The sequence below is a fragment of the Hippoglossus hippoglossus genome, chromosome 7, assembly GCF_009819705.1.
Source record: "Hippoglossus hippoglossus isolate fHipHip1 chromosome 7, fHipHip1.pri, whole genome shotgun sequence".
Classification (NCBI taxonomy): Eukaryota; Metazoa; Chordata; class Actinopteri; order Pleuronectiformes; family Pleuronectidae; genus Hippoglossus; species Hippoglossus hippoglossus.
In genome coordinates this window covers 27,385,399-27,412,786 of record NC_047157.1, presented here as the reverse complement: position 1 = coordinate 27,412,786, position 27,388 = coordinate 27,385,399, and the positions used below count along the sequence as shown (strand labels likewise).

Here is a 27,388-nt window from a genome sequence, read left to right as displayed (position 1 = left end):
AGAGCTGCCACACCGCAGACACAGTGTGACCTCCAAGAGAAGGAGCCACCGAAGCAGACATCACAAAACCAGTCCGACCTGCTGACGTGTCATTCAAGGTTTTTATGTTTTCCCCCTGCTGTCGTGGATTCAAGGGGCGATGCCAGGAAAGGTACCCACCTGATGAAGTCCCCGTTGGGGTCGGTGCACCGGCCGAAGCCCACGGGGCAGTAGCAGTGGAAGAACTGCTGGAAGAATGAACTGCAGGACAGCCACATCCAGCTGCCTGCGTTCACGCTCCAGTCTGCATCGAGAAGCAGCTCCTCGAAGACCTGCAGAGGCAACACATCATCCAGATGTTTGTTTCTACAAAATGCAGAGGTTTGTCAAAGTCAGAGAAGAGAACACAGACTCGGCTGGCCTTCCTTTACCAATCTGAACATGTCCACCTTCACGTTAACCTGTGTTGTAAGTTTCTGCAGCCTCACCTTCATCCCTTCCTCCCAGCTGATCCACAGGTCGCCCCGGGTGAGGAAGCAGGCGACGGCGTGCCGGGCCAGGTGATGGATCCAGCCCTCCTGCCTCAGCTGAGTCATGATGGCGTCTATCCAGGGGAAACCCGTCTTAGCCTCGGCCCACTTGGCGAGAGCCTCTGGATTTTTGTCCCAGGGGATGCGGACGCAGATGGGGTTTCCCTCCATCTTGTCGAAGCGGGGGTTGTTGGTCGCCGTGGTGTAGAAGAACTCACGCCACAGTAACTGACCATACAGGGAGAGCGGGGGGGAGCTGTTCTTTTTCACCTGGACACAAACAGGAATCAGATCATTAGGAAAAATGTTGACTGAAGAGGGACTAAAGGAAAATCAGTTGGTTGCCAGGAGGGTTTGTAAGAATATGCAATGTTCTTTGTATTTGTCTTTGTATTATTCTTTCAACATGAATTATAAACCACAAATCCACACTGATCGTTTTGATGAGTGAAGCACACTGCTCATACAGCTGTGAGCTGAAGTAGAAGAGGCGACAGGAGAGGCAGCCGAAGCGCAGGTAGGGGCTGAGGCCCGTCGGGCTGGCCAGCAGCGAGTTGGCGTTCATCCTGGGGCGCTCGAAATTCGCCACCCACGCCTGTGAGGGGAGAAAAACACGGGAGGAAGAAGAGGGAGAGACGATAGAGTGATGAAGAACAGAGCAGTTCAGTCATTTTAAAAGAAAGTGAAGAAAATATATGTCAATACTAGAATACATCTGGTTAGTTTCTGAAAATATAATCATATTATATTAATGTTAATATATCAACCAATCGCAGTCCATTACTTTATTAATAATTAGCCACAAGAAGATCATAACATACATGATCTCAAGGCTCTTTACATGTGAAGGTCCAGAGAAACCAACAGTTTATTATTAATGTCTTATTATTTTATCTTATTGCTTATTTCTGTACTATTTTAAAATATAAATCAATGAAACCAAGTGAAGTTTCTGAGCTACAGCTGATATAACAACAGCTGTGTGTGGACCAACACATGCAGAACTTACTTTTCTCTCCAGGTGGCGCTCAATCCTGGTCAGAGCCTCGGCCTCCCCTCCGGGCCACACAGCTGGCGGCAGGCCCTCCACGTCAAAGCCTGAAATCATCACAAAGAGCGTGTTGTTTGTTTCACTGCTTCATTTCATCCGTTGTCTCGTGCGTTAACTTGCACTGCATGCGTCTGCTTCGACGTGTACTTTGTAAACCTGTTTTTAGTGCTGTATGAATAAAGTTTATTATAGTTAATCATCATCTGTCAGTGTGTGTTGTCTCTGGTGCAGCTTCGTTGTAATGTCGCCTGGTTTGACAGAAACTAAAACATTTCACAAACCTTCTAATATTTAATAAATCACAAATCTACTTTTGTTGATACTGAGGCTGAGTCACTTCTTATTATTGTTGAACGTTCACATTTAAACAGTTTTCAAACTGCACATGATGAATTCACATGTCAGCGCTCAGCAGGTGAGCACAGCTCCGTCAGCTGGACTGGGGTCGTCTGATGGACCGACCGAGCGCAAGCCGGTTAAAATGTCCCCGGGCTAATGGTGAGACAGCTTGTGTGGAACAAACCTTCCAGAGAGAAACCAGACATCTGCACTGACGGACTTAGAAACATGAAATAGCTTCTTAGCTAAAATAGCAGGTGTGAGAGGCAGATGGCTCCAGAGCAGCCGAGAGCATGGGCGGACCGAGATGGAAACAGGAACCTGGTGAGAAGCTAACTGATCCAATCGCGAGGGTTCAGAGGAGAGCTGCCTGTAGATAGAGACACTGGGTTTAGAGTTTCAGGAGCAAGTGTCCCGTGTTAATTATCGAGAGGATTTTCATTTTGTTTAGAGTCTTACTCAGATATTTCTCTGATATTAGATCAGACTTTACTGGAGTTTGCTGGAGTCTAATTTTAGTTTAAGTATTAACGCACTGGTCAGAGATAAATCAGTATTTATGACAGCAGTCCTTTTGGATGCAGCTCCCACAGTGTTGCATTATGGGTTGTTATTCAGTTCAGCACTTAGTCTACGTCTGGGTTTGGTTTCCTCACCGAGCTCCTCCAGCGACGGGACCCCGTACTTGTCTCCGTGGTTGTCGGAGATGGGGGTGACGCAGCCGCCCATCAGCGCGTCCGACAGCGTCTCCGCAGGCGTCTCCGGAGGATCCAGTCGACTGATCAGGGTCTGGAAACGCTTGTAGGTGAGCGGAGGCTGCCCGCCGTTCAGCTCTATGATCCTGGAGAGGAGCGGAGGCAGCGCTCAGTCAGAGGTTCTTCACCTTTTCATCTAACATCCGATTCACTAACGTCACAAGTCAATAAGAAATATTCAAATGTGTCTCGCTGAAGCTGCGAAGGAGTTTAACTCAACACTTTCCTCAAAAGGAAGGAAGGAAACTGAAGTGGAATTTCCTCATCTTCAGTTTTGTTATTAATTGGGTTTAAAAAGATAAACTTCTCACTGAAATCACTTTCTTTAGGCACTGAAAGAAAAATCCCAGCGATGTAAAAGAATCAATAAGCTGGAAAAGCACCGATAACGTTAATAACAACTTCCCATTTAGTTTAACTAGTTCCACTTACTGAGCCTTTGATAAGTGAGTTAGTTAAAACCTGAACCTTTTCTGCTGGGAGTCGCTTTTCTCAAAATCTGAATTAATGATCATAAAAAACGTTACATAAATAAATACAGATAATTGTGTGTCGTGTATGTATGGACACAAGGTGGCGCTGCCGAGTGCAGTCAGGTATCTACAGCCTCTCTGCTCACATGTTAATTACGCTGACACGATGAGGGAAAGTGGACAGTTACTGCTCGTTAATATCTAACTCATCACAGTAAGAGCTGGAAACATCATTTAGAAACAAGTGGTTCTAGTTGTCCTTACTTGTCCAGGTCGTAGAGGGTGTGTGATATCTTCACGTTGACCTCCACGCCCGCCTCCATGGCCAACTTCTTGATGGCAGCATCTCTCTCCTTCCCAAAAGGCTCAGAGTCGTACTCGAAGGTCAGACGAGAGATCTTCCACTCCTGAGACCAGACAACATGGAGGACGACATGTTCACATTTACTAATTCACAATGAAACCAAACAGATAACCCCAGCTTGTGAGAAGCTGGAGGCAGCAGCAGATCTTTGGGTTCAAACCAGAGCATCCAGGACGCTGACCTTAAAGAGTCGCGGGAACACATTGGCTGGTTGACCCCTGATGACAAAAAGGCGGGAGTTGAGCTTTCGAAGGTTGGCGTCCAGATCTTCCAAACACTGGAGGAGGAACCTGAGGAGACGAGAAGGAGGCGCACAAGAGAAGTCAGGTTTTACTCCAGAGTTGGGAAACAAACACTGAGAAAGAAGAAAGTAAATCACAGGAGATGAGCTTCTTGGTATAATTCTCAAACACCGGAGAGGAAGTGGCGTTCCACCAACAGGATGTTCCCTCTTCAGCTCGGTAGCTGAGTCACAGCTCGACTGATCCATCGATTCCTCTGAGAAGCAACGATTTCAACCATCAGGGAAACATCCACCACCTCCTCCCCATGAACATATGTTCATATTGAATCAGATTAATATGTCTTTGTGAACCGGCTTCGTACCACAAGCTTTTAAGGCAGCTGTAACTAAACCTCTGCTTCAAAGGCCCACTCTGGATCCAGAGGTTTCCGCTGATTAGACCCAAATCAAAGCTTCATTTCCAAAACCCTGGGAAAGCTGTAGCTAACTGTGTGATGACTTAGAGAGGGAGGGTCGGTTGGATCATCACAGGAAACATCAAAATAATAAAATAATGATATTGATCTCTAAGTGGATTCCAGGTCAGCAGAGGGGACACTGCTGAGCAGCAGCAGTCGGAGCCGGACTCTGTTGGGTCTGACCCACGGATCATTAGCAGAATCAGCCGGGATCACAGAAGAAGCAGCCGAACGATGTTCAGCTCTGTGCCTCCTGTGTGACCCACGTGATCGTTCAGCCCACAGAGCGCTCGCTCACATGCAGAGCGCCGCTTGCTCTCGATCCGCACAGGGGGGGGGGGGGGGGGCAGAGCCTCACGCGTGAGCCGGACTGAGTTCTGAAACCTGTGCAGCAGCTTCCACACCCGAGTTCCTCTGGTGGATTTCTTTAGAAAATAACTCGTGCACAATAACTCGAGCTTACACACCCACTCGTTTCAAACGCACCATAACACTAGAAAAACACCTTTCTGACGTCTTGGTGTTAAAAACCCTCTGAAGTCCGAAGTGTTGGTGGTTTCACTGGTGTGACCTTCTACCACCAGCAGAGGAACAAATACACAACTGGAGACAACAACTTGTTCAAAGTTAGAATCTGTTCAAGTTTGATTTGTGCAGTTTTCAGTTCCTCACTTCACAACCTCAAAAGAAACAGAGCAATATATGAAATCAGGAAGATACACACAACATGTGAGATGTTGGAGGATGAAGTACGTATCTGACATATTAAGATGACAGGTTCCCAGTCGCCCCCTGGTGGCCGGCTGCAGTTAAGCTCATGAACTCCTCCGTGTTAGCAGATGGGACATGGACCAAACTAAACAAGTAGATATTCAATAAATGTTTGTCAAAGATAGTTTCTGTCATTTTATGTATTGTTCAAGTGTTTCTGATCAGACTCGTGCTCGCTCCCTCAGTTTGGTTTTGTGCTTGTGAGAATGTGAGACTAAATAAACGCTCAATCTTCCGTTGCACTTTGTTTATGGTTCGACTAGTTTCTCTTCAACTCCTTCACATCCAATTATATTAAATTTCCATCAACCAAAGCCTAAAAGACTCTTTATCACTTTATATGAGTCAGTAAAATATCTCAAGTGTTTCAGCTCTGATCCTGTGTGAGGACGACAAACAGCCAATCACGGAGCCCGAAGTCCACCTGGGACTGACCTCGATCATGGGGATTAAATGAGCTGCTTCCTGTGGTGGAGCAAGCACAACAGGTGGAGACTGGCTCATTTATTCCATCGATCTGCAGCATGAACCTAAATCCGGACCAGAGAACACGGTGGAGCAGCGAGGAGTCTCCCTCCAGCCTGTTCACTGTAGAGAGCTCCGCTGGAACAACAGGAGAAATGCTGACATCATGCTGTGAGTTGAAGAACTGCAGCTCTGTGCTTCGGTTTCTGCTCCTGTTACGTTTATGAGTCACTGATATTTAATACTGAGAGCAGGACAAACTTTAACAAAGCTTTTAAATCTACGACAAAACCCTCATTGAGGATTTTTGCAGGAGCAAAACTATTTGAGATTGAAGAAAAATGAAAGAATAACATTTCGTTTTTCTGTTTCAGATCCTCTTGATGATCAGATTTCTCTAGTAACATGTTGTGGGTTGATCTTATCTCTAATTACAACGACCAGCTGAACCAAGAAAGTGCATCTCTTCCCGACAGGAGGTCACTGAGGCTCCCGACGGGAGGTCAGTGAAGCTTCTGACGGGAGGTCGCTGAAGCTCCTGACGGGAGGTCAGTGAAGCTCCCGACGGGAGGTCGCTGAGGCTGAAGCTCCCGACGGGAGGTCGCTGAGGCTCCCGACGGGAGGTCAGTGAAGCTTCTGACGGGAGGTCGCTGAAGCTCCTGACGGGAGGTCAGTGAAGCTTCTGACGGGAGGTCAGTGAAGCTTCTGACGGGAGGTCACTGAGGCTCCCGACGGGAGGTCAGTGAAGCTTCTGACGGGAGGTCGCTGAAGCTTCTGACGGGAGGTCGCTGAAGCTCCTGACGGGAGGTCGCTGAGGCTGAAGCTCCCGACGGGAGGTCGCTGAAGCTCCCGAGATGTTTCAGTTAACAGTCAGTAGTGTGGGAGGAGCCAGGAAGAACATGTGAAACACCATCACACACATTTCACCTCATCTCAGCACTGACATTTTTAGGAATTTGACGAGTTGAATCAAACTGGATTTTCCGCGTCAGTAGCAGGTGGCAGAAAGAAAGGGGCGGGGCTGCACAGTGGAGTTTTCACACATTAGTTTTGAGTGAAATGCGTCCTATCTCTGTACAGAAGGAGCGACCAATCAGAAGCCACGGATTCACAGCTGGGAGCACTTGATTTAGGGCCACAGCAGGACTCCAGGTAAACGCTGATGACACAGCTCTGAAAGCTCCACCCGGGGATTCCTCTGGTTTTTACCTGCCAAGGAAGAAGCTGCACTTTTAGCTGTTTAATTCAAACCAGTGTCACACAAAGAGCCTAGGAACCCCACACCTCACTGCTGTGACCCTTCTGATGGGGATTCCCCCCCGACCTCCTCCACATGTGGCTAGAAAGCGTACGGCGATGTTCTGATGTCGGTGAACCAAACACCATTAGTCTTTAAACTCAAATGAATTCTGCTTTTCAGTTGTTGTGCATCAATTCATAGAAACTTACTGAAAATCACTGAAAAACATTTACATTTGGCGCACTGTGCCTGACATTCAGACGGTCTGTGTGCGTTCACGTGTGTGTCTGTGTGTGTTCACGTGTGTGTGTCTGTGTGTGTTCACGTGTGTGTGTCTGTGTGCGTTCACGTGTGTGTCTGTGTGTGTTCACGTGTGTGTGTCTGTGTGTGTTCACGTGTGTGTGTCTGTGTGCGTTCACGTGTGTGTGTCTGTGTGCGTTCACGTGTGTGTGTCTGTGTGTGTTCATGTGTGTGTGTGTCTGTGTGTGTTTACGTGTGTGTGTCTGTGTGTTCACGTGTGTGTGTGTCTGTGTGTGTTCACGTGTGTGTGTGTCTGTGTGTGTTCACGTGTGTGTGTCTGTGTGTGTTCTCAGACAGACCGACGGACTCTCAGCTGGGACTGTGGCTCTCGGCTCAGGTAGAACGGGGCCCTGAGCAGGATGTCACCTGGGGCCCCAGGGAGATGAGGCCCCCCCCCCCCCCCCTCTGTGGACGGACTAGCCTCAGCTGCCGAGTCGGAGTCACAGCTGGAGGCTCCAACTGGAACAAAAAGCCCCAGAAATCAGTCTCTCCTCTTTCTGAGCGTGATCAGATCAAACACCCACAGAGGAGACGATGGAGGACTGCAGTGACACGGGGGGTGAACCTCGATCCTGAGCTGATGCTCCTGGACTCCATCACTGAAACCTGCTGGTGTGGGAGCAGGGGGGGGGTGAAGATGGAGCCTTTTAGATAAACTGACTTTAAATGTCACACTGTGATGAGGACAGCGTCCGGCATGAATACATGAAAGCGGTTGTATCACATGAGCAGTAAACATACAGATGTGAAGTGGTCACTACATGAGACATGAACCTCCCACATGACCTGCTGGACTCTCAGGAGCTCCAGTCAAACAGGGTCAGCTCCCACTGAGGACGGCTCCTGCTCCAGAGGGAAACTGGGTCTCAGCTTCTGTTCTGAAGGAAGAGGAGAACATGAAGCTGCCTCTGTTTATCTGATGTACTAACTGATGCACACACACTGTCTCTCTCAGGGTCGAATACCATGCAAATACATTTTCATCATCTGATTTTAGTGATTACATTTGACTGTTTTTCTTTTTATTATTATTATTATTATTATTATTATTATTATTATTATTATTTTATCTACCAATTAATACACTAAAGAAATTCACATTGGGAACAGACGTCTCTTCTGGTCTGACACCAGTCCCATCTTACTTTCACAGTGTGGTGAACATACCACGAAACTAAACCTTGCAAATGGAGAAATGATAAGCAGCCTCCTTCTTATTGTTTTATCAATGACTTTAAACATGTTTTCATGTCCCTACAACTACACTTATGGAATAGTATGAGCTCTACCTGTTGTGTCCTTTCTAAATTAATTATTTCTAAATTGACTATATGCTTACACCTATGTCTTTTTATTGTACTGTGTGTATCTTGTGTATGTGTTTAAATACATGTTTCAATTAAAGAAGACAAAGATAAGTTGAAAGCTTTAAATGTTCTATTTTCCCTCAGAACTTGAACGCAGCAGTAGTCTCTAGTTGAACGTGAACTGTGACGTGTTTCCAGTCCTGCTCTCCCATTGGTCAGTCTGGGTCAGTTGTGCGATGCCGGGTCACGTTTAACAGGCGTGGAAACACAGAAGTGGATTCAGACTCACCTGAGGCTCAGATCAAAGACACGAGACAGGAGGAAGAACTGATTCAACATGTCTTTGATGAATGGTAACATCACAGCACCTTTGGTTTTTTACCACAAACACTCAGATGTGTTATCACAAGATCAAAATCTGAAAGATTCACCTATACTCTTAATTTGAATTATAAATAATAATAATAACTTTATTTGTATATCGTTTATCCATGGCAAAAAATGGTTGAACTGAAATGAAAGGTAAATAATTCAGTTCAATTTCAATCAACCCTCACACCCTGGTTACATCCTGCATTGATACTGTAGTTCCCTTCTTTTTGGTCTCCCTCATTAACTCCTTCAGAAACTTCAGTTAGTCCAGAACTCTGCAGCTGGCTTCACTTTATTCACATCAATCTGTGGGTGAGTTTCTGAATGGACTGAGGGGAGAAATACACCAAAGCAAAACAGTTAAAGAGACGCAAAGAGGTTGAAAACAAGAAGAGGAAAGTAAAGCACGCAGACACACTTCCGACGAATGGACACTGAAGTATCTTTAATATTTGTTAGATGATTTAATTTAGAACAACACAAGCATCCTGCTTCTTTCAACTCCTCTTTAAGTTTTCCAGTGGAAAATTATCCACAGATCAAAGGTGTTTGACATGTGTGAGCTTGTGATCGCTCCAGGGCACATGCACGTCCATGTGGTAACAACACACACACACACACACACACACACACACACACACACACAGACACGCCCCTGGTTTTCAGCATGGCTACACCATGTGTCTGATTGACTCATTCTGCTGGAGGAGGCGACGTGTCGGCTGTGCTGATCACACTCCGCACCTCGTTCTCACACTGAGAGGTTTCCCTTTAATAACCACACACACACACACACACACACTCTCTCACACACACACACACACACACACACACACACACACACACACACACTCACACTCACACACCTTCCCTCTGCTCCATTTTCCCTAACGCCCCCATGAGGCTCTAGTCCCCCCCCCCCCCCCCCAGCCTGAACACTGTAAAAGTGATTAAACCAGAAAATGTCTGCTCTTCTTCTTTACACGTATGATAATATATATTACTTAAACGCTATTACACAACTAAGATCAGAGGCGTGTCATTGATCTTAATTTGGCATTGATTTTGCCTTTGATCATTATTTTGCTAGTGATAGACATGCACTAGCGAACTTCAAAGTCTTGCAGCTGGAGTAAGACCAGCTGGACGGACTCACAGATACAGAGCTGGGACAGAACGGAGAGACAACCTGCTACTCCATGTAAGAGAAGACGCACCACACACAGACACGTGACGACTATGAGAGTCTTTTGAGGTGTAGTTACGCACAGTTGTATACGTGTAGAGCAACAAAGTCCGTGGTATAATGATTTTTAAAAAGCCAATATTACATTAAAACAAGACAGAAAATTAACTTAAGATCTGTTTTTTAACAGTTAACTTGTGTCCGATATCGCGTATTAGGGCCCGAGCACCGACAGGGCGGAGGCCCTATCGCTTTTCTTATGTGAAAAGTTTCTTTTAACTCCACTGTGCATTGAACAGTCAGAATTCTCACCTATGACCAGAGTCCCGGCCTGAACAGCTTCATAGGTTAATATTAACTCAGGGTCATAGCGCCACCTACTGATCGGGTTGAAAATCAAGTTGTTGTAACATTGTCCAATCGGCCCCCAAATTGACGCGTTTATCCTTCCCGCGGAGTCAGTATTAAAGATTCAAAGTCTAACTGTACATTGTTCGAATCATAAGGTTTTACTTTAGGTAAATTGTGAAGTAGTTTCTTAGTACGCTCCTATGCCGTCTTTTTCTGTCTCTGTAATTAACTGGATATGTAAATGAGGGTCAAATCTCAAGTACAACTAGGGCTACGTTGTAGCACTAACGGGCCGAGCACAGGCATTTTGAAGCCTGTTGCGGTCGGTGGAGAGAGCGATCAATGAAGCGCACGTTTCCGTGTTGCATGTGTTTTGCGCACTGCGGCAAGGATAAAGGCTTCACTTCCTGCGTTCGAAGGGAAACCTAGGGGCTGCGTTCCAGGTGGCGCTGTTGAGCCATTTTGCCACGCCCATTTCCAAATACTCCAGAATACGTACATTTTCACCACTTTCTAATTCTCTGCAAACTGTGGTAACGATTTGAGCTTGTTAAAGGCCTCAAAAAGCCAATTCATTTGGGTTCGAATAATAATAATAACAAGAGCCAACATTAACTTCAATCTAAATTAAATATGTTGTAAGAATTTAGATATTATTGTTATAAATCATTGTTATTATAGTAATTGTTAGAGACAGACTGTTTCTACAGTTTCCGCATTGTGTTGTACTGTTGTTGTACTGTTACTAAAACACAACTCGGGCTGCGAGCAGAACTCGGGACCTGATTAGGCCGCGGAGGGGGGGGGGGGCCGGGAGAAACGGCTCCGAACCACGGCCGCTAATCACGCACTACATTCCACGCCATCACGTGCAGCGTGTCAGTATCACTACGCACAGACTGATCTGTTCAGGGCAAAAACAAAAACTCTTGTTTCGCTTCAGATCGAATAAATCTCTCATCTTTGCAACATCGAAGACATCAAAGGAATCTATGACCACCCCCACTGTGACGTCATACAGATGCAACAACCTCGTGTTTTGATGGCGTCTAATCAAACGCCCCCTAGTTTGAATCTCCATGTTGTTGAGATGACGTCATTTAAAGTTGATATGATCGAACGTGTAACGTCAAAAATCGGCGACTTCCTGTTGCGTTGTTCCATAACGCTCCGCCATAACGTCTTTTTTGTGGAACTGGTATATATGAATATATATACCAGTTCCACAAAAAAGCCGCACTACTGTTGTACTGTTCCTAGAAAAAAAAAAAAAATGAAAAAAAACATATATATAAAAAAAATATACCACTAAAGCCAAAATGGTGGGCTTCCTGTTTGGTCTAGCATATCTATCCAAGAGACTTATTTGTTTGTTATGAAAAAAAGAAAAAGAAAAAAAAAAAAATATTAAAAAAAATATACTATATATATAAAATTTAAAAATTCTCTTTTTACTCTTAATCATGAGCTAAAGTTGTCTCTCAACATTAATTGACAGACATCAGTAAGTTTAATAGAGTTTCCAACATATCAACAATGTGTAAATCATTGAGCTCTTCAGCCCTGGGGAAGAAGGTCCTGGGCAAACCATGCTCTCACACTGCCCTCTAGTGACCAGTATTGCAGCTGCAGCTCAATCATCTTGATTTGACTCATCAAACTTTAATGCCACGTCACGGTCACACCGTGTGACGAAATCATATATACCGACAGCAGCGGACTCTTTGGACTCAATAGTGAAGTAAAAACTTTCTTCTTTTCTGCAGATTCAACATCAAACTTTGAAATGCTTCTTGCATCTGAAGGCCTTCATTGTCCCCTCCTCCTTCTCTTCCTTCTCTTCTTCCTCCTCCTCCATCCTGTTCACCTGGAGGAGGCAGAGGAGGTGCCAGTGGAGGTCATCATCGACAGCTCCCCCTGCAGCTCCACCTGTGGCCTGGGGCTCAAAACTCAAACCCTGTGTTTGCTGAGAGACAGCAAGACAGCGATGGAAGAGGCCCCAGGAAGGAAAGATGGGACGGAGGTACCACAGAGACACAAGAGATGAATGAACACAGCAGATGAAGAGAGCTCACGCTGTCGTAACCCTCATGATGTGTGTGATCACCAGGTGTCGGAGGTGTGTCGAGTCCACAAGGTGAAGTGTCAGGAGTCGTGGCAGTGTGGCCTCAGGACGGTGACTGTGACGTCAGGACAGAGGGTGGAGGTCGACTGTCTGGGAGAAGTGATGGAGGCGATGGGGACGTTCTCATGGAGGTGAGAGAGGAGGAGAGAGTTCAGCTCAGGACCGGATCACACAATAGACAATGACAAATATCACAACTAACCGAGTGTCTGTCTTTTGTTGTTATTTAGTTACAAATGAAAGAGAAATACTTAATATTCCTATTTGAAACCAAGATTTGATCAATTCATCGGATTACAATTGTGAAGCTGTTTCCTTGAGGACACGGAGACACACACACACACAGACACACACACAATAACCTGTCAGAGTAGAGTTTTGTATATTATTTAATGTGATCATCTCTTTGTGTAAGATCTATATGTGATAATAAAATCCATTTAGTAATGGGAGAGTGTTTTCTGTTTCCCTGGCCCAGGGTGTCGTGGCGTTACGCCCGAGGAATCATCACCTCTGACGACTCTCTGTTTGCTCGCTGGGAAGCTCCTGAGCTGGACCGGGTGATTCTGGACCCGGTCCGAGAGGAGGACGCAGGTAAACACACCTGTGCATGTACACAGACACACACATGTGGATGTAAAAAAACATTTGGTGTCGGTGAAATTAAACTGTTAAATTATCTGATTCTGTCTGTGAGAGAAATATTGATCCAATATTCACTTCTTCTTTTAAAACTGGTCCAAACTATGTGATGTGGATGAACAGATACACATTAATACACAGACACAAACCACAGCTGCTCACTATCACAGACAAGACAAGACAAAGTCAGACAAAGTAAGTTAAGAGACAAAGAAATAAGAAGTTATATTTCCTGCTACAGTGAAATGTTAGTGAAGAAAAGTAGTAAACATGCAACATAAACATGAAGAAATATAACAAATAGAAAGTTTATGTGTATATATATGTATATGTACAGGTACAAAAAGGATAAATACTGTGTAACCAGATTAAAAATGATCTTAAAGTTAACAGACTTTACACATGGTGATATTTTCAGGAACTTACCGCTGTGACGTGCAGGACGCCGGCTTCCGCAGAGTGAAGAGGGTTTACTGGGGCGTCCGGGTTCTACCTGCTGGGATCCTGAATCTGGATCAGTGAGGCTCAACTGGAAACCTTGAATACTGACGATTCATTATTTATTAAAGTAACTGTTTGTTGTTTTGCTGCCAGAATATTGATAGTGTGTTCTTGTGTGTTCTTGTGTGTGTGTCCATCACTGTTGTTGGTACTGCAGTGTTATTGTGCCTCAACGTTTTCAAACATCAAATATAAAATGAACAGGATTGTTTTTTCTTGGATTTACAAATGAAATGAAAATTAAAAAAACAGCTTTTTAAATGTATAATTGACTGAAGGATCCTTTACTTTCTTTAGTTGTGTGGTAAGTTGACAGGAGATGAGTTAGGTAGGTAAACAATGACAGTGTTGGTGAGGCCTTTAGCCGAGGTGTAACTCTATGGCAGCGTTGCTTCACATAAAGGTTTTGTGGTACAGTTGGAACTGCACTGGTTGGTGGAGGAACACAACTGCATTGCAGTATTTTTAGTTTTTAATACAGGTTTTTATTCCAGGTTGAGTTTGATGTAGTTTACGTCTGAAACTGAAGCACAACGTGTTTTCACAGATGTTTTATTGGGGTCACAGCAGCAGCAGCACGACACAGGACCACACTCACAACCTCACGTTATTAATATTCACCACAATTCAACAGAACACAAAATAAATAACAGAAAAATAACAAGTTCACATTTATCATATTTCAGTGCACGTCATCAATTTGAGTCAAGAAACAAAGTTCCTGTTGAAAAGTAAGAAAACCATGAGGATTATTCAGAAACACCTGGAAATGTTTGACTGTAGTTCAGTTCTTCAATAAATAAATTTAAAAAATCTGAATGTCAGCGAGTTCGTCCCTTTGACCTAAACTGAACGGAATGTAATGGATATTATTGATGGATCATTTGTCCTGATCTCGTTTCCCTTCATTCAATAACTACGTTTCACTGGTTTACTCACAGACACAATTGTAAACACACAAACGACGGTAGTCTCGTCAATAAATAGCATTTCATAATACTTTTCACTTTTATAAGTTATTTATGACCCAATATGTACAGTTGTTTCCCTTTTCATGTCGGACATATTGATCCAGGGAGGTCTGAAACCTCGTGTTCAAGTTTCTCTGGAGGATAAACACTCTGCCATGTTTGGAAATGTTCCACTGCTCTGAAGATATTTACAGAATCAACAAAGAACACATTCAGGAGGATGAGAGATTTTTAACCCGTTTCTCGTCGGACTCGGTTCTAACATTTGACGTTTCACAGCAGCTCCTCAGAGAGAGAAATCACAAATTCAGTAACTGTTCAAATTCTCTTGCTGTGCAGCAAACTGAATATTGGTTTAATTCAGGTTTCCTCCAGGTTTTTATCTTTCAGAGAAACTCGAACATCAACCACCTGGAAACTGGCTTCTTCAGTCTCAGGACACACATTTTAAAAACATGTTGTATGATGAATAAACTCTTATTCTGACAACTTCACTAGATGCTGTGTAATGCCCAACTACAGATGGGGGGGGGGAGAGGAATGTAAAGGAAGAGGAAGCATTGCAGTGAGAGAGGGGACAGGAAGGAGGACGGACGTCACTCTGTTAGGGGGACGGAGATGGCCGGGCCCTTGGGGTCATCGAAGCGGTCCATCGTGTGGAGCTGCATAATCATGTGCAGGCCATAGGTGAGAACCAGGACCATGAGCAGACTGGTCATCAGGCCCATCCAGATACCAGCAGAGAAGAAGCCGGCGCAGTCGCTGGCGTACGAGAATTCACCGCCCGACACGTTAAAGCCCTGAATCTGTGGAGGGAAAGAGGGTTTTTCTTTACTCCAACTCATGCTTTAATAGTAGTAAATTACAAGTATGACGACAGAAATATAACATAGTTGGAGATAAAAACCATCCCCATCTTACCTGGAGGTCTTCAAACGAGACCCTCCACTGATTGGCCGGATCTTTGGACGAGCGCGGGACGAGCAGCGGCCAACGGAAGCTGGTGACGGACTCGCAGCGGTACGAGTACTCAGCGGGGGCGTAGACGTTTCTGCTGCCGTTGAATGTGGCTTTGGTCCCGTCGTACTCCAGCTCCACAGCGTCCAGCGTGAACCAGCGGCGTGCAGACACCTTGTAGAGACGCTGGCTCATAGCGAAGCTGGACACACACACACACACACACACACACACACACACACACACACACACACACACACACACACACACACACACACACACACACACACACACACACACACACACACACACACAGAGAGAGAGAGAGAGATTGTTAAAGTTTTCAGGAGGAGACGGTAACTTTATATATTATTATTTTTTAATTAAAGACCAGATGAAAAATGTTTGTAAACTCACATCAGTTTAAAGCTGCGGTGGCCGAGGACGTTCTCATAACTAAGGACCAACCTGAAAAAAGAAATTGAAAAAATGTTAAATAACATCCACTTTTTATGACAAACATCTTAATTAGTTATTAATCTGCAGATAATTTTCTTAATTCAAGTTCTACGTAAATGTTTTCTATATATTTATAGTTTATAATAAAGTTTATGTTCAAACTGTAAAATATCAAAACTAAAATACATTTCTTTGTCATAAGGATTTGATAACGACAGCTCAGGAATCAGACAATTTTTCAACAAATATATGTATAAACATATCTGCAGATTTATCCGTATTGCAAATGTTTTACTCCTAACAAAATAGATTTGGCCCCAACATCCACATCAGGCATCACACACTGCACGTTGAACAAAACCTCCACCATGACAGAGGCTTTCGTCTGTTTTTAAAGTAAATGGTTTTACTTTGCTCTGGTTGTGTCGCAGCTCGAGCCGTGGAGCTTCGGGCTGACTCCCTCTCCGAAGGTGGACGGGGTCAGGTCGTGATCCTCCCAGCGACCGCTCCGCAGGATGCTCACCGAGAGGCCCTTAGCCCACAGGAGGATACAGGTGTCGTCCCCCTCCTGAAGAAAAGACCGAGGGAGCAGGTCAGGGGGAACTACTCCGGAAACAAACACGCAGCTCATTCATAGATCGACTCTTCGTTGGCTTCAGCCTATTTATGTGACTGGTCAAGAAAAATAAAACATCTCCAGACTCCAAACACCGTAAAAGGCTGTAACCAAGACACTCCACCTTAAACTCCACTGGACCATAGATCTCAGCCTTCTCCTTGATCCTCTGCTGCCTCTCCCTCTCCCTCTCCCTGTGTCCTCCTCTGGCCTGCAGCAGCGAGCGTCCTCCGCCCACACCGGCCTCCATGGAGAGAGACGCTGCCTCCTGCGCAGACGTAAAATACCAAAACATGAATAAAAACTATAAACCTTATTGATACAGAACGTTTCAAAAACACTGTTACAAGATGCTTCACAAGATAGAAAGGAAGAATTTAGGGCAAACAGGAAACAGACAAATCAGTTCATCACAAAAACATTAGAGCAAAGATAGAATGGTACAAATAAACCCCTTCACTAACCCGTGAGGGGCGCAGGGCTGTGTAAATGGCTGTGTATGGAACAGACTGGGTCTTCATGATGCTCAACACCTGACCAATCACCTCGTCTGAAAGACAACATGTGCACCAACAGCCAATCAGGAAAGAGATAGAAAAACACAAGGGTTTTTATATAGAAGACAATTCAAAGATTTTATTATATTAATGAACAACAAACTCAAGGTCGGAGCTTAGAATGAGTCCAACACATTACAGCAGTTAGAACAAAACCCTGCTGTGATGCAGAGTAATGGTATTTAATGGGTTTAAGAGACTCACCGTTTCCACTGAGAATTTCTTTAGCAGACATCAGATCAGCCCTGAGAGAAAGTCAGACGAGAAAACTGTGAGATACTGAGACAATCTTCACAAAAATATTGAATATGTCAGTTAAATAATTTGTTGCTGATCTCCCTCTGATGCCTGTGCCTACCCGACGCCGTAGGGCAGCCTGAACACCAGTAGCGCTGGCGAGGAGGCGTTAAGTCTCAGCTGACTCAGAGTCTCAGGGTCCATGTACAGAGGGGAGGTTTCTAATTGGTCCTGGAGCTGACCAATCACTGCATTAGAGGCCGGCCAGGACACGGCAGGTAGCACCAGCGGGGAGGACGAGGACATCAGAGCCCCCTGAGACACAGGAGACACAAAACCTAACAGTGAAGAACACATTGTTTTCACAATAACACAGGAATAATAACCTTTAACATGGAAACTTTCAAGATTGGTTTCTTCCTCCAACTCAATCGTACGGCATCAAACTGGATGAACCGATGAGGAGTTTAAACCATGATCCTACCTCGAGGTTGGGAAAAACACTGTCCTGCTTGTTTCCGAACGCTCCTCCATACATGGTGAAGTCCTCTACGCTCATCTGGAGAGAAAGACAAGAAGAAGAATTTAAAAACCTTTTATTATCTCTCTGTTTCAGTGACTTTCTCTTGTATGTGTGAGTTTAACCACTTCTTTTTCCTCTTTCATTTCACCTTCACCTGCGTTTTGCTTGTTTCTTAACGTTAACTCTGCCACCATCAAAGCACTGTGTTTAACCTGCCTGTATGAGAGTCTTCAGCTCATGTTTCAGCAAGACAGACTGTAATGGAAACTTAACCTCCTTGGTGGAGGTGATGATTGTCCTCACAAAGACAAACGCGTGTGTCTGTACCTTGTCCTGTAGGAACAGCACCACATTTCTCGGCCCCACGTTCAGAGCGTTCTCCAGGTAGGTGGCGAGCTGCTGCTGCCCGACAATGTGGCCGCCGGTGGGAGGGGACTGACGAGGATAAGAGACCCTGGAGGAAAAACAGCCCAGTTCCTTTAAATATACCAGAAACGTTTCAGCATGTACCCGGCATCACCTGAGCCGTCAGTCACATACACACAATACTCAGCATTTTCTGATTTGGCTTGTATTCGTCAACAAATTTTATTAAACGAATAATGATTTCTCAAGATTGTTGTTGTCAGTTAAATGAGGTCATTGCTTAATATCAGGTGTAGAGAGGTGGATGGTTAGTGGGGGGGGGGGCTCAGGACCGGGGGCCCCACAGCTTCTCTCTGCCCCACTCAGCAGGTGCATTGTGGGTAAATATGACCTTGAAATGAATATGCATATGAACAGATAAACGAATAAATACACGAAGAGAGAAAAACAGAGAAATAGACCGTTTGACGTCGGATCTCAGGCGACATGACACCTGTCACTCATCACGACCACTGCTCAGTTCTCACCCGATGTTTGATTACGAGTGTAAAGTGTAACTGTCAATCAATTATCAACATGTTAAAACGAACCAGGGTCTGTGTTTATATGAAACAGACAACTGCTTGTTAGCTGCAGCGGCTAACCGCTAGCTGCGGCGGCTAAGCGCTAGCTGCGGCGGCTAAGCGCTAGCTGCGGCGGCTAACCGCTAGCTGCGGCGGCTAACCGCTAGCTGCAGCGGCTAACCGCTAGCTGCAGCGGCTAACCGCTAGCCGTTCTTTCCTTATCTCACCCTTCACTCGTCCACAGGATCAGCGGCACCTGCTCGTCACAGCTCCCCGTGTTCAGTGCGCTCAACAAGCCCAGAAACACGAGCAGAGCCGCGGGGAGGCCGCTGCTGCTGCGGGGCCGCGGAGTCCGACACGACGCCATCTTTACTCTGCCCGCTGTCACACACTCAGTGACGTCACAGAGTCAGGGAGCTCACGTGACGCGGCTCCGCCTCCTCTTCCTCATCACGTGTTATAAAAACTTAATAATAAGAACTTATAATAATAATTATTTATTATTATTATTAACCAATTCAACACAAGTCTTTACAGTTCACAGCATCTCAATGGTTTTATATAACCTCTATATACTGTTAAAATGTACATTAACATTTGTTCAAGTTAAAAAACTAAAATTCTAAACAATAAAAAATACACAGCATACATTGGAGCACGTACAATACACGTTTTCTTTTATCTTTTCTATTTTAAAGTAAAATAAATATAACGTCTTGAGGTAAATTTCGTTTCAAACAAAACAAAACTTCAAGAACAATAACAATAAACTATATAACATACACATGAATATGTATTATAATGTTCTTGTTCTTCTTCTTCTTCAAACCAATCAAAATGTCAAATATACAATAAAATGTACATTTCACTCATTTAGTTTCAAATTGTAAATCAACACAGGCCTACAATACACAAGTAAACATGAACAGACATTGAATACATTATATGTACTGTATATATACAACATATTCATAAACCCGTATTATAAGATCAATTGATCAAGAATTCCACTTTATTTGTAGTGATTCTTCTTTTCACCTCACCGCCAGATGTCGCTGTTTCCTCTGGAGCAGCTGACACGACACAAACACAAAGTTTACAAAGTATCCCAGTAGACTGTGACGTCACAGCAGTCACACACACACACACACACACACACACACACACACACACACACTGACAAACAAACGATCCCTCCCCCTCCCACACACACAGAGGCTGAGACAGGCGGAGCTGAGGTGTGTGTACCGGGGACTGTCCGGTGAGACTCGGTGTGAGTACCGGGGACTGTCCGGTGAGACTCGGTGTGTGTACCGGGGACTGTCCGGTGAGACTCGGTGTGAGTACCGGGGACTGTCCGGTGAGACTCGGTGTGTGTACCGGGGACTGTCCGGTGAGACTCGGTGTGAGTACCGGGGACTGTCCGGTGAGACTCGGTGTGTGTACCGGGGACTGTCCGGTGAGACTCGGTGTGTGTACCGGGGACTGTCCGGTGAGACTCGGTGTGTGTACCGGGGACTGTCCGGTGAGACTCGGTGTGAGTACCGGGGACTGTCCGGTGAGACTCGGTGTGAGTACCGGGGACTGTCCGGTGAGACTCGGTGTGTGTACCGGGGACTGTCCGGTGAGACTCGGTGTGTGTACCGGGGACTGTCCGGTGAGACTCGGTGTGAGTACCGGGGACTGTCCGGTGAGACTCGGTGTGTGTACCGGGGACTGTCCGGTGAGACTCGGTGTGAGTACCGGGGACTGTCCGGTGAGACTCGGTGTGTGTACCGGGGACTGTCCGGTGAGACTCGGTGTGAGTACCGGGGACTGTCCGGTGAGACTCGGTGTGAGTACCGGGCCATGCGGGCAGAGGATGGGGGAAGAAACAAGAGTTTCTCCGCTCAAGAACTTCGTGGCCGGAGGAGTAGGTGGAGCGTGTCTGCTGCTGGCTGGACACCCACTGGATACCATCAAGGTATATAACTGACTGTATGTAACTGACTGTATATAACTGACTGACTGTATATAACTGACTTTATGTAACTGACTGACTGTATATAACTGACTGACTGTATATAACTGACTCTTATTAACTGACTGTATATAACTGACTGACTGTATATAACTGACTGACTGTATATAACTGACTGACTGTATATAACTGACTGTATATAACTGACTGACTGTATATAACTGACTGACTGTATATAACTGACTGTATATAACTGACTGACTGTATATAACTGACTGACTGTATATAACTGACCGACTGTATATAACTGACTGTATATAACTGACTGACTGTATATAACTGACTGACTGTATATAACTGACTCTTATTAACTGACTGTGTAACATTCTGGAGCTGTGTTATTTTAGAGAGCAACACCTCTATCACCTCCACTGTGTTTCTGGAGCACTGACTGCATATAACAGACTCTATATAGCTGACAGTATAACAGACTGAGTGTATATAACAGACTGTATAACAGACTGAGTGTATATAACAGACTGTATAACAGACTGAGTGTATATAAGTGACTGTATAACAGACTGAGTGTATATAACAGACTGTATACCAGACTGAGTGTATATAAGTGACTGTATAACAGACTGAGTGTATATAAGTGACTGTATACCAGACTGAGTGTATATAACAGACTGTATACCAGACTGAGTGTATATAACAGACTGTATAACAGACTGAGTGTATATAAGTGACTGTATACCAGACTGAGTGTATATAACAGACTGTATACCAGACTGAGTGTATATAAGTGACTGTATAACAGACTGAGTGTATATAAGTGACTGTATAACAGACTGAGTGTATATAACAGACTGTATACCAGACTGAGTGTATATAACAGACTGTATACCAGACTGAGTGTATATAACAGACTGTACAACAGACTGAGTGTATATAACAGACTGTATACCAGACTGAGTGTATATAACAGACTGAGTGTATATAACAGACTGAGTGTATATAAGTGACTGTATACCAGACTGAGTGTATATAAGTGACTGTATACCAGACTGATTGTATATAACAGACTGTATAACAGACTGAGTGTATATAACAGACTGAGTGTATATAACAGACTGTATAACAGACTGAGTGTATATAACAGACTGAGTGTATATAACAGACTGAGTGTATATAAGTGACTGTATCTCACTGTGGTAGAGTGTGACCACATGAAGTCAGTGATCAGCTGGAGGTTGAGAGGATTAGTGATAAATCAGCTTAAAATGTCAACAAGCTGCAGCTTCAACACCCTGAAGCAGAGAAGAGTCTGTAAAACTTCAGATCAACTTCAAGACCACACATGGTTGGCTGTGGCTGAGGGGTAGAGCGGTTGTCCTCCAACCTGAAGGTCGGCAGTTCGATCCCCAGTCTTCCCCATGCCTTCCTGCATGCCGAAGTGTCCTTGGGCAACATGCTGAACCCCGAATTGCCCCTCATAGAACAACAAAGTGCTGCTAATAGATGCTCTGTGTGAATGTGTGTGTCAATGTAAAACTGTAAAGAGCTTTGAGAGTCATCAAGACTAGAAAAGTTGAAAATGTTTATTCTATGTTAATAACTATAAAGAAAACACAAATACAAGCAAATAAAAGGACTTAAATGAAATAATTCATGTTTTTAACGTATGTAAATATAAAGTTTATCCAGTTAGCTGTCAGTTTGTTTATCAGGGACACTAAAAAGACACTGGAGGGTGGTGCCCTTATCTCTTAACCCCTCCTTCTAAAATGTGTGTGTGTGTGTCTGTGCATGTGTGTGTGTGTGTGTGTGTGTGTTCTGTAGGTGAGGCTACAAACACAGCCCAAAGCCTCCTGCACTCAGTATGTCCTCTACACAGGAACATATGACTGCTTCCGCAAGACTGTGTCCAAAGAGGTGAAAACACACACACACACAAACACACACACACACACACAACTAAATATTACAGTGCACAGTTAAATGTTCCAAAAACAGTGCAAAAGAAAATGCTAATGTAAGTGTTGATCAGTGAACAAACACTGAACCTCTGCAGAAGAAGAGTTCAAACCACATGGAGACGTGACATGAAGGTCACATGACTACACATGTTTCCTGTTCAGTGCATCATCTCGCTCCGCTGCACCGCTTTGTCTCATTTTGTGTTTATTGACACACAAAATGTTTTTACACTACACAACAATTTCTGTTGTTTTAATTGAAAATGAGCTTGAAGGCAGTTGGTCTTCAGGAGATCTCACATGAATACAAATACTTTAACACAAAGAAAAATACTGTGTTCCCATGTGTAAACTTTTAAATAAGCTGTGTGTGTGTGTGTGTGTGTGTGTGTGTGTGTGTGTGTGTGTGTGTTCAGGGTATCCTCGGCCTCTATAGAGGAATGGGGGCTCCGCTGGCGGGCGTGGCTCCGATGATGGCCATCAGTTTCTTCGGCTTCGGTCTGGGGAAACAGCTCCAGCAGACGGATCCTGGCCAACTTCTAACGTGAGTAAAACACACACACACACACACACACACACAATACCTGGAATAGTGATCTATATAAAACCGTCTCTCTGTTGTCCTTCCCCCTGATTTCATTCGCTCATTTGCAGTACACCCCTCTCCTCACGTTACCCTGCCCCCCCCCCCCCCCCATAAGCCCTGTTCCTTCTGACTCCATCTGCCTCTCGAGCTATAAATGTAGAGAATGTGTTGGCTGCTTCCGTCCTGGTGTTTCTCCCTCTGAGCTCTGTTCAGTGCAGCTCCCCCTCCTGCAGATGCTCCCTGAACATTTGTTTCCTGTGTGGTGGCAGTTTCTGTTTAATAATGATACTCTATTGTATAATAATACACACATAACATTGTCTCTCGGAAAGTTCAATTCTAACAGCTGCAGGTGGGCTCACCCCACACAGCCACCTAGTGTAACGTGTACAGAATGAGCACAGAGCATAGGAGAATCACTTCACTTATACAATCAGAAGCTCCTCCCTGCGAGGAGCCAAAAGGTATTCTTCAGCCTCTTGATCTCTGACCAGGTTGGGCAGAGTTCCTGTCTCAGATCTCCGTCTCAGATCTCCTGGTGTGACTTCTGGTGTGTCCTCTGGTGTGAGACAGTCTGTCTCCGAGATCCTCTATCTTCATTTACAACATCAAAAGACCCCAGTCCTGTATACAATGCAGAGGTCCCCTCACCCATCTCTATCAGACACACTAAGTAAAACCCCTGCTGTGACCAATTGCTCAGTCACACATGTGGGGGCCATAAACACTTCCTTCTGCAACTTCCGTAGTTAAGTCACAGAAAACATTTGTTATCTACTTCTTCTAAATACATATCTGTTCTTCTATTAAACATTACACAAATGCAAAATCTGCCATTACACCTGTTTTCCAGGAGAGACGCTGTTGAAAGTTTCACTCCCATGAATAAAAAGGAAATCACACCCTGAGTTTTAAATGGGCCACCTCAATCAGGCGGTGCTGAGGAAGGATTGGTTCATTTAAATAAGCTGGAGACATTTTCTTATTGGAATTGGCTGGAAAAGTGAATGCATTACTACTCTATGAGTCCTCATCTGACCTCATAGAAGCTGTACCTCAATTCAGGGGCTGCGTGTGAAGACAGGTTGCATCACAGCGTCATGACTAGACTCGTTTCTAAGGCTGCTTCAAACAGCAAACGATACACACATTAAAAACCCACGGGCGTTGTCACCGTGTCCAGCAGCTCTGTTGCTGGGGAACATCAAAAAGAGCAGGAGGAGGAAATCCTCTGCAGACCAGACGTCTCAGGTCGGTTTGGCCTTCGCAGTCTACGTGGCCCCTGAATTTTTTGAGAAATGAATGACGTCATTTTCTGGCTTCTTCATGACATCATATGATGGGAAAATGTGTTTTTGGACCATGTTTTCATACTTTGACCTCTGACCTTTCATTTTCTGCTCTATTGTGTTCAGGCCCTCTCAGATCTTCCTGTCTGGATGTCTGGCAGGCGTCTTCACTACAGTGATTGTGGCTCCAGGAGAGAGGATCAAATGTTTACTGCAGGTGAGGTGCATCATGGGAGGTGGGGGGTGAAAGCGTGCCGACACCTGCTTTGTTTTTCATGTGAAACACTCCATGAGACAGAGATGGTTTTATTCGTGTTGACGCAACCTTCGTGTTGTTTCTAGATGAGGCATCAACAGTTTAAAGGATAAAAAATTAAGAGCTGCCGCAGAGATGTTTGCTTCAGGAGGTGGTGGAGACCAAAACCGAAAGAGAGGGAACTCTGGGCACGACTCACTTTTCATTTGAACTCATCACCTCTACTTTAGAGACGTCTGGTGTCCTCACTAGACAGAGAACAGAGAAGTGTGTAAACTCTGCTGGTCCCGTTTGAGTTTGAAACCTGCGGGGCTGCATTTTTGTTTGGACGAGCAGAAGCTGAGATTCTGACAACCTCTTGCTGATTGGCTCTCTTCAGTCATGAGTTGGCCTTCGCTGATTGGTCAGGCTCCGGTCTCAGCTGTTGTTCAGTCACTTTTCGACATTAGTGCTTCTCCTTTGTCTCCGAGCTCTTTCTGCAACTAACAACCAAATACTTCCTGTTTACATCCACACGTGCATGCCCAGTGTACGTCAGTGGTCACATGATTTGCGTTTTCAGGGGTGTAAGTGGGAGGGCATTAAAAGTGATACGAAGCCAAAACACTGGTGCAGTTAGTTGGAAACGCCCTTTTAACTAAACCTGAGTCGTGTGGATGTTGCCTTGGATTCCTCAGTATTCTCCACTTTAAAAGGTGATGATAGGTCTTGTTGTTTTTAACTTGAAGTGCTGCATCTGTCCAGGTGCAGGCGAGCAGCGGGAAGTCGAGGTACGCGGGTCCACTGGACTGTGCGCTCAGGCTGTACAGGGAGCAGGGGATCCGCAGCGTCTACAAAGGGACGCTGCTCACTCTGATCAGAGGTGAACTTTGCTTTGTTTTGAGGTTTGAATCCAAAGGGCAGCATGGATTTACAGCCATGTTGGTTTTCCTCTGCTTCACAGACGTGCCTTCTAATGGTCTCTACTTCCTCACATATGAATACCTCAAACACTTCCTGACACCTGAGGGTCAAAGGTGAGTATCCATGGTTACATTGCACAAAGAGCTGATAAACCTCAGATAACCTCCCTTTGATTTTACTGCTGTGTGTTTCAAGTGTTTCTCAGCTGAGCACCCCCAACATCCTCCTGGCCGGTGGCGTAGCAGGAATATTAAACTGGACGATCGCTCTTCCTCCCGACGTCCTCAAATCCAACTTCCAGACAGGTCTGAGTCGACGTGAAGCTCATAATATACAAAACGTCCTCTGCTGCATGCATGTAAACTCACCTTTGGTCATGTTTGGAGGTGTGTTGGTTCTTCTGCTGAATGACGACAACCAAATGTTCATTATTATGCTCAATACTGATCTCACTGTGTTCCTGACATGTTCCTCACATGTTCCTCACATGTTGCTGACGTGTTCCTGACGTGTTCCTGACATGTTCTGCAGGTTCTCTATGTGGGAACTAATGTCAGAGTCAGTGTCTCTGGACATGTTCTGGATCTTCTCCTGCAGCCTCCTAGTAAAATGTGTGTAACATGTCAGAGTGAGTCCATGTGAGGACACAGCAGGACAATGTGTGGAAGCTTCCCAGAGAGCGAGTGGACGTGTTGATGAGGTTTCTAACACGTGACGTGAAACTGGAAGAACCCAAACATCTCAGGATGAAGAAGAGGAGCAGACACGTAGAAGACGAAGACGTCCACTTGGAAACACGAGGAGGTTCCAGATCTTTTGGTGCTGAGGGCCGACGCCGGTGTGGATGAGCTGTAAACAACAACACTGATCTTTCCACAGCAGAGTTTATACGTCATGTCCGGCCTCCTGCTGCTCTACAGGCTCCGCCCCTGCTGCTCTACAGGCTCCGCCCCTCGCCTGGATGTTCCTGTTGGTGTGAACGAGTCGGACCCGACAACCTGCTGCTGCTGCTTCACAGACACTAACTACAGGAAATGAACAGACATGTTGTTTTACACAGTTCATGTCTGAAATCTCTTCACATACAGGAAGCGGGAGAGAGAGTTTACTGTCATCTAACTTTGTGTGTGTGTGTGTGTGTGTGTGTGTGTGTAGCTGCAGATGGGAAGTACAGAGGTATTATGGATGTCCTGAGAACACTTCTGCGTGAAGAAGGCCCTAAAGCGCTCTACAAGGGATTTAACCCCGTCTTCCTTCGAGCCTTCCCTGCCAACGCGGTAACACTGAGCTTCTCTCATGTCATTAGTATCGCTCTGTCTCTCCACTCGTGTATTTCTGTGTTGTCTGAAAAGCACAGACTCTCTCCATCATCTGTCTGGAATGTCTTCACTGAAGCTCCTCCCTCCTTCCTCTCTCCCTCAGGCCTGTTTTCTGGGCTTCGAAGTGGCTCTGAAGGGATTAAACGTGATCGCACCCAGTTGGTGAAATAAACCAGTTCATCATGAAGAGTCACCGTCTGGTCCGGCTTCTCTCCTGAGTTACTTCTGCAGCTCTGAACATTTTCACCAGGTCAAATGTGAAGAATCTTTGTATTCCTAAATGTATTTTTACATTTAATTTTACAAATACATTTTCTAAATGATGATTTAATACTCACTTTGTGTGAGCACTGGTTTTACGTACAGGCACATTTATGAATGTATGATTTGAAGT

At 45.0% G+C, this 27,388-nt stretch overlaps 5 protein-coding genes across 8 annotated transcripts in view; 2 read left to right on the top strand and 3 right to left on the bottom strand.

Annotated features, from left to right (window-relative positions):
* LOC117764243 (cryptochrome-1-like) overlaps nucleotides 1-3,981 on the bottom strand; it is an 8,405-nt gene extending 4,424 nt beyond the window's left edge. Inside the window, exons 1-8 of the mRNA XM_034589874.1 lie at nucleotides 3,905-3,981; nucleotides 3,673-3,781; nucleotides 3,392-3,534; nucleotides 2,556-2,740; nucleotides 1,519-1,607; nucleotides 974-1,104; nucleotides 468-783; nucleotides 160-311 (exon numbers count right to left, since the gene is read on the bottom strand). Coding sequence (XP_034445765.1) covers nucleotides 160-311; nucleotides 468-783; nucleotides 974-1,104; nucleotides 1,519-1,607; nucleotides 2,556-2,740; nucleotides 3,392-3,534; nucleotides 3,673-3,781; nucleotides 3,905-3,981 — 1,202 coding nt within the window. The remainder of the gene's footprint in view (nucleotides 1-159; nucleotides 312-467; nucleotides 784-973; nucleotides 1,105-1,518; nucleotides 1,608-2,555; nucleotides 2,741-3,391; nucleotides 3,535-3,672; nucleotides 3,782-3,904) is intronic.
* Nucleotides 1-27,388, bottom strand: part of LOC117764219 (6-phosphofructo-2-kinase/fructose-2,6-bisphosphatase-like) — a 96,422-nt gene that overhangs the window by 39,917 nt on the left and 29,117 nt on the right. The window lies entirely within an intron of this gene.
* Nucleotides 11,905-13,691, top strand: LOC117764236 (transmembrane protein 81-like). The gene is made up of 5 exons (XM_034589860.1): nucleotides 11,905-12,208; nucleotides 12,296-12,441; nucleotides 12,789-12,904; nucleotides 13,371-13,594; nucleotides 13,658-13,691. The coding sequence occupies exons 1-4, from the start codon at nucleotides 11,972-11,974 to the stop codon at nucleotides 13,472-13,474; spliced, it is 603 nt and encodes a 200-aa protein (XP_034445751.1). The 5' UTR covers nucleotides 11,905-11,971; the 3' UTR covers nucleotides 13,475-13,594; nucleotides 13,658-13,691.
* Nucleotides 14,797-19,101, bottom strand: LOC117764217 (V-type proton ATPase subunit S1-like). The gene is made up of 11 exons (XM_034589819.1): nucleotides 18,930-19,101; nucleotides 18,101-18,227; nucleotides 17,735-17,809; nucleotides 17,372-17,565; nucleotides 17,218-17,258; nucleotides 16,921-17,006; nucleotides 16,581-16,724; nucleotides 16,251-16,408; nucleotides 15,799-15,849; nucleotides 15,346-15,583; nucleotides 14,797-15,230 (listed from the first exon to the last, which is right to left on the bottom strand). Exons 1-11 carry the CDS (start codon nucleotides 19,067-19,069, stop codon nucleotides 15,021-15,023), a joined length of 1,464 nt encoding a protein of 487 aa, XP_034445710.1. The 5' UTR covers nucleotides 19,070-19,101; the 3' UTR covers nucleotides 14,797-15,020.
* On the top strand, nucleotides 19,831-27,327 carry LOC117764227 (mitochondrial carnitine/acylcarnitine carrier protein-like). 4 transcript variants are annotated; one of them, XM_034589833.1, is made up of 9 exons: nucleotides 19,942-20,665; nucleotides 22,505-22,597; nucleotides 23,058-23,185; nucleotides 24,643-24,733; nucleotides 25,517-25,634; nucleotides 25,716-25,788; nucleotides 25,871-25,980; nucleotides 26,831-26,952; nucleotides 27,098-27,327. In XM_034589833.1, exons 1-9 carry the CDS (start codon nucleotides 20,564-20,566, stop codon nucleotides 27,158-27,160), a joined length of 900 nt encoding a protein of 299 aa, XP_034445724.1. In that variant the 5' UTR covers nucleotides 19,942-20,563; the 3' UTR covers nucleotides 27,161-27,327. The 4 variants fall into 4 exon arrangements, with proteins under 4 accessions (XP_034445725.1, XP_034445726.1, XP_034445724.1 ...); XM_034589835.1 differs by lacking the exons at nucleotides 26,831-26,952; nucleotides 27,098-27,327 and having other exon boundaries at nucleotides 19,858-19,946; nucleotides 20,508-20,665; nucleotides 25,871-26,216; XM_034589836.1 differs by lacking the exons at nucleotides 26,831-26,952; nucleotides 27,098-27,327 and adding an exon at nucleotides 26,273-26,325 and having other exon boundaries at nucleotides 19,943-20,665.

Coding starts and splice junctions, on each gene's coding strand:
- LOC117764236 (XM_034589860.1), top strand. CDS start 11,972: ATGCTTCTTGCATCTGAAGGCCTTCATTGTCCCCTCCTCCTTCTCTTC. Junction 12,209..12,295: donor GAAGGAAAGATGGGACGGAG/GTACCACAGAGA, acceptor TGTGATCACCAG/GTGTCGGAGGTGTGTCGAGT. Junction 12,442..12,788: donor ATGGGGACGTTCTCATGGAG/GTGAGAGAGGAG, acceptor TCCCTGGCCCAG/GGTGTCGTGGCGTTACGCCC.
- LOC117764217 (XM_034589819.1), bottom strand. CDS start 19,069: ATGGCGTCGTGTCGGACTCCGCGGCCCCGCAGCAGCAGCGGCCTCCCC. Junction 17,810..18,100: donor TGCTGTTCCTACAGGACAAG/GTACAGACACAC, acceptor CTTTCTCTCCAG/ATGAGCGTAGAGGACTTCAC. Junction 15,584..15,798: donor CACCGCAGCTTTAAACTGAT/GTGAGTTTACAA, acceptor GTGTGTGTCCAG/CTTCGCTATGAGCCAGCGTC.
- LOC117764227 (XM_034589835.1), top strand. CDS start 20,564: ATGGGGGAAGAAACAAGAGTTTCTCCGCTCAAGAACTTCGTGGCCGGA. Junction 20,666..22,504: donor ACCCACTGGATACCATCAAG/GTATATAACTGA, acceptor TGTGTTCTGTAG/GTGAGGCTACAAACACAGCC. Junction 22,598..23,057: donor GCAAGACTGTGTCCAAAGAG/GTGAAAACACAC, acceptor GTGTGTGTTCAG/GGTATCCTCGGCCTCTATAG.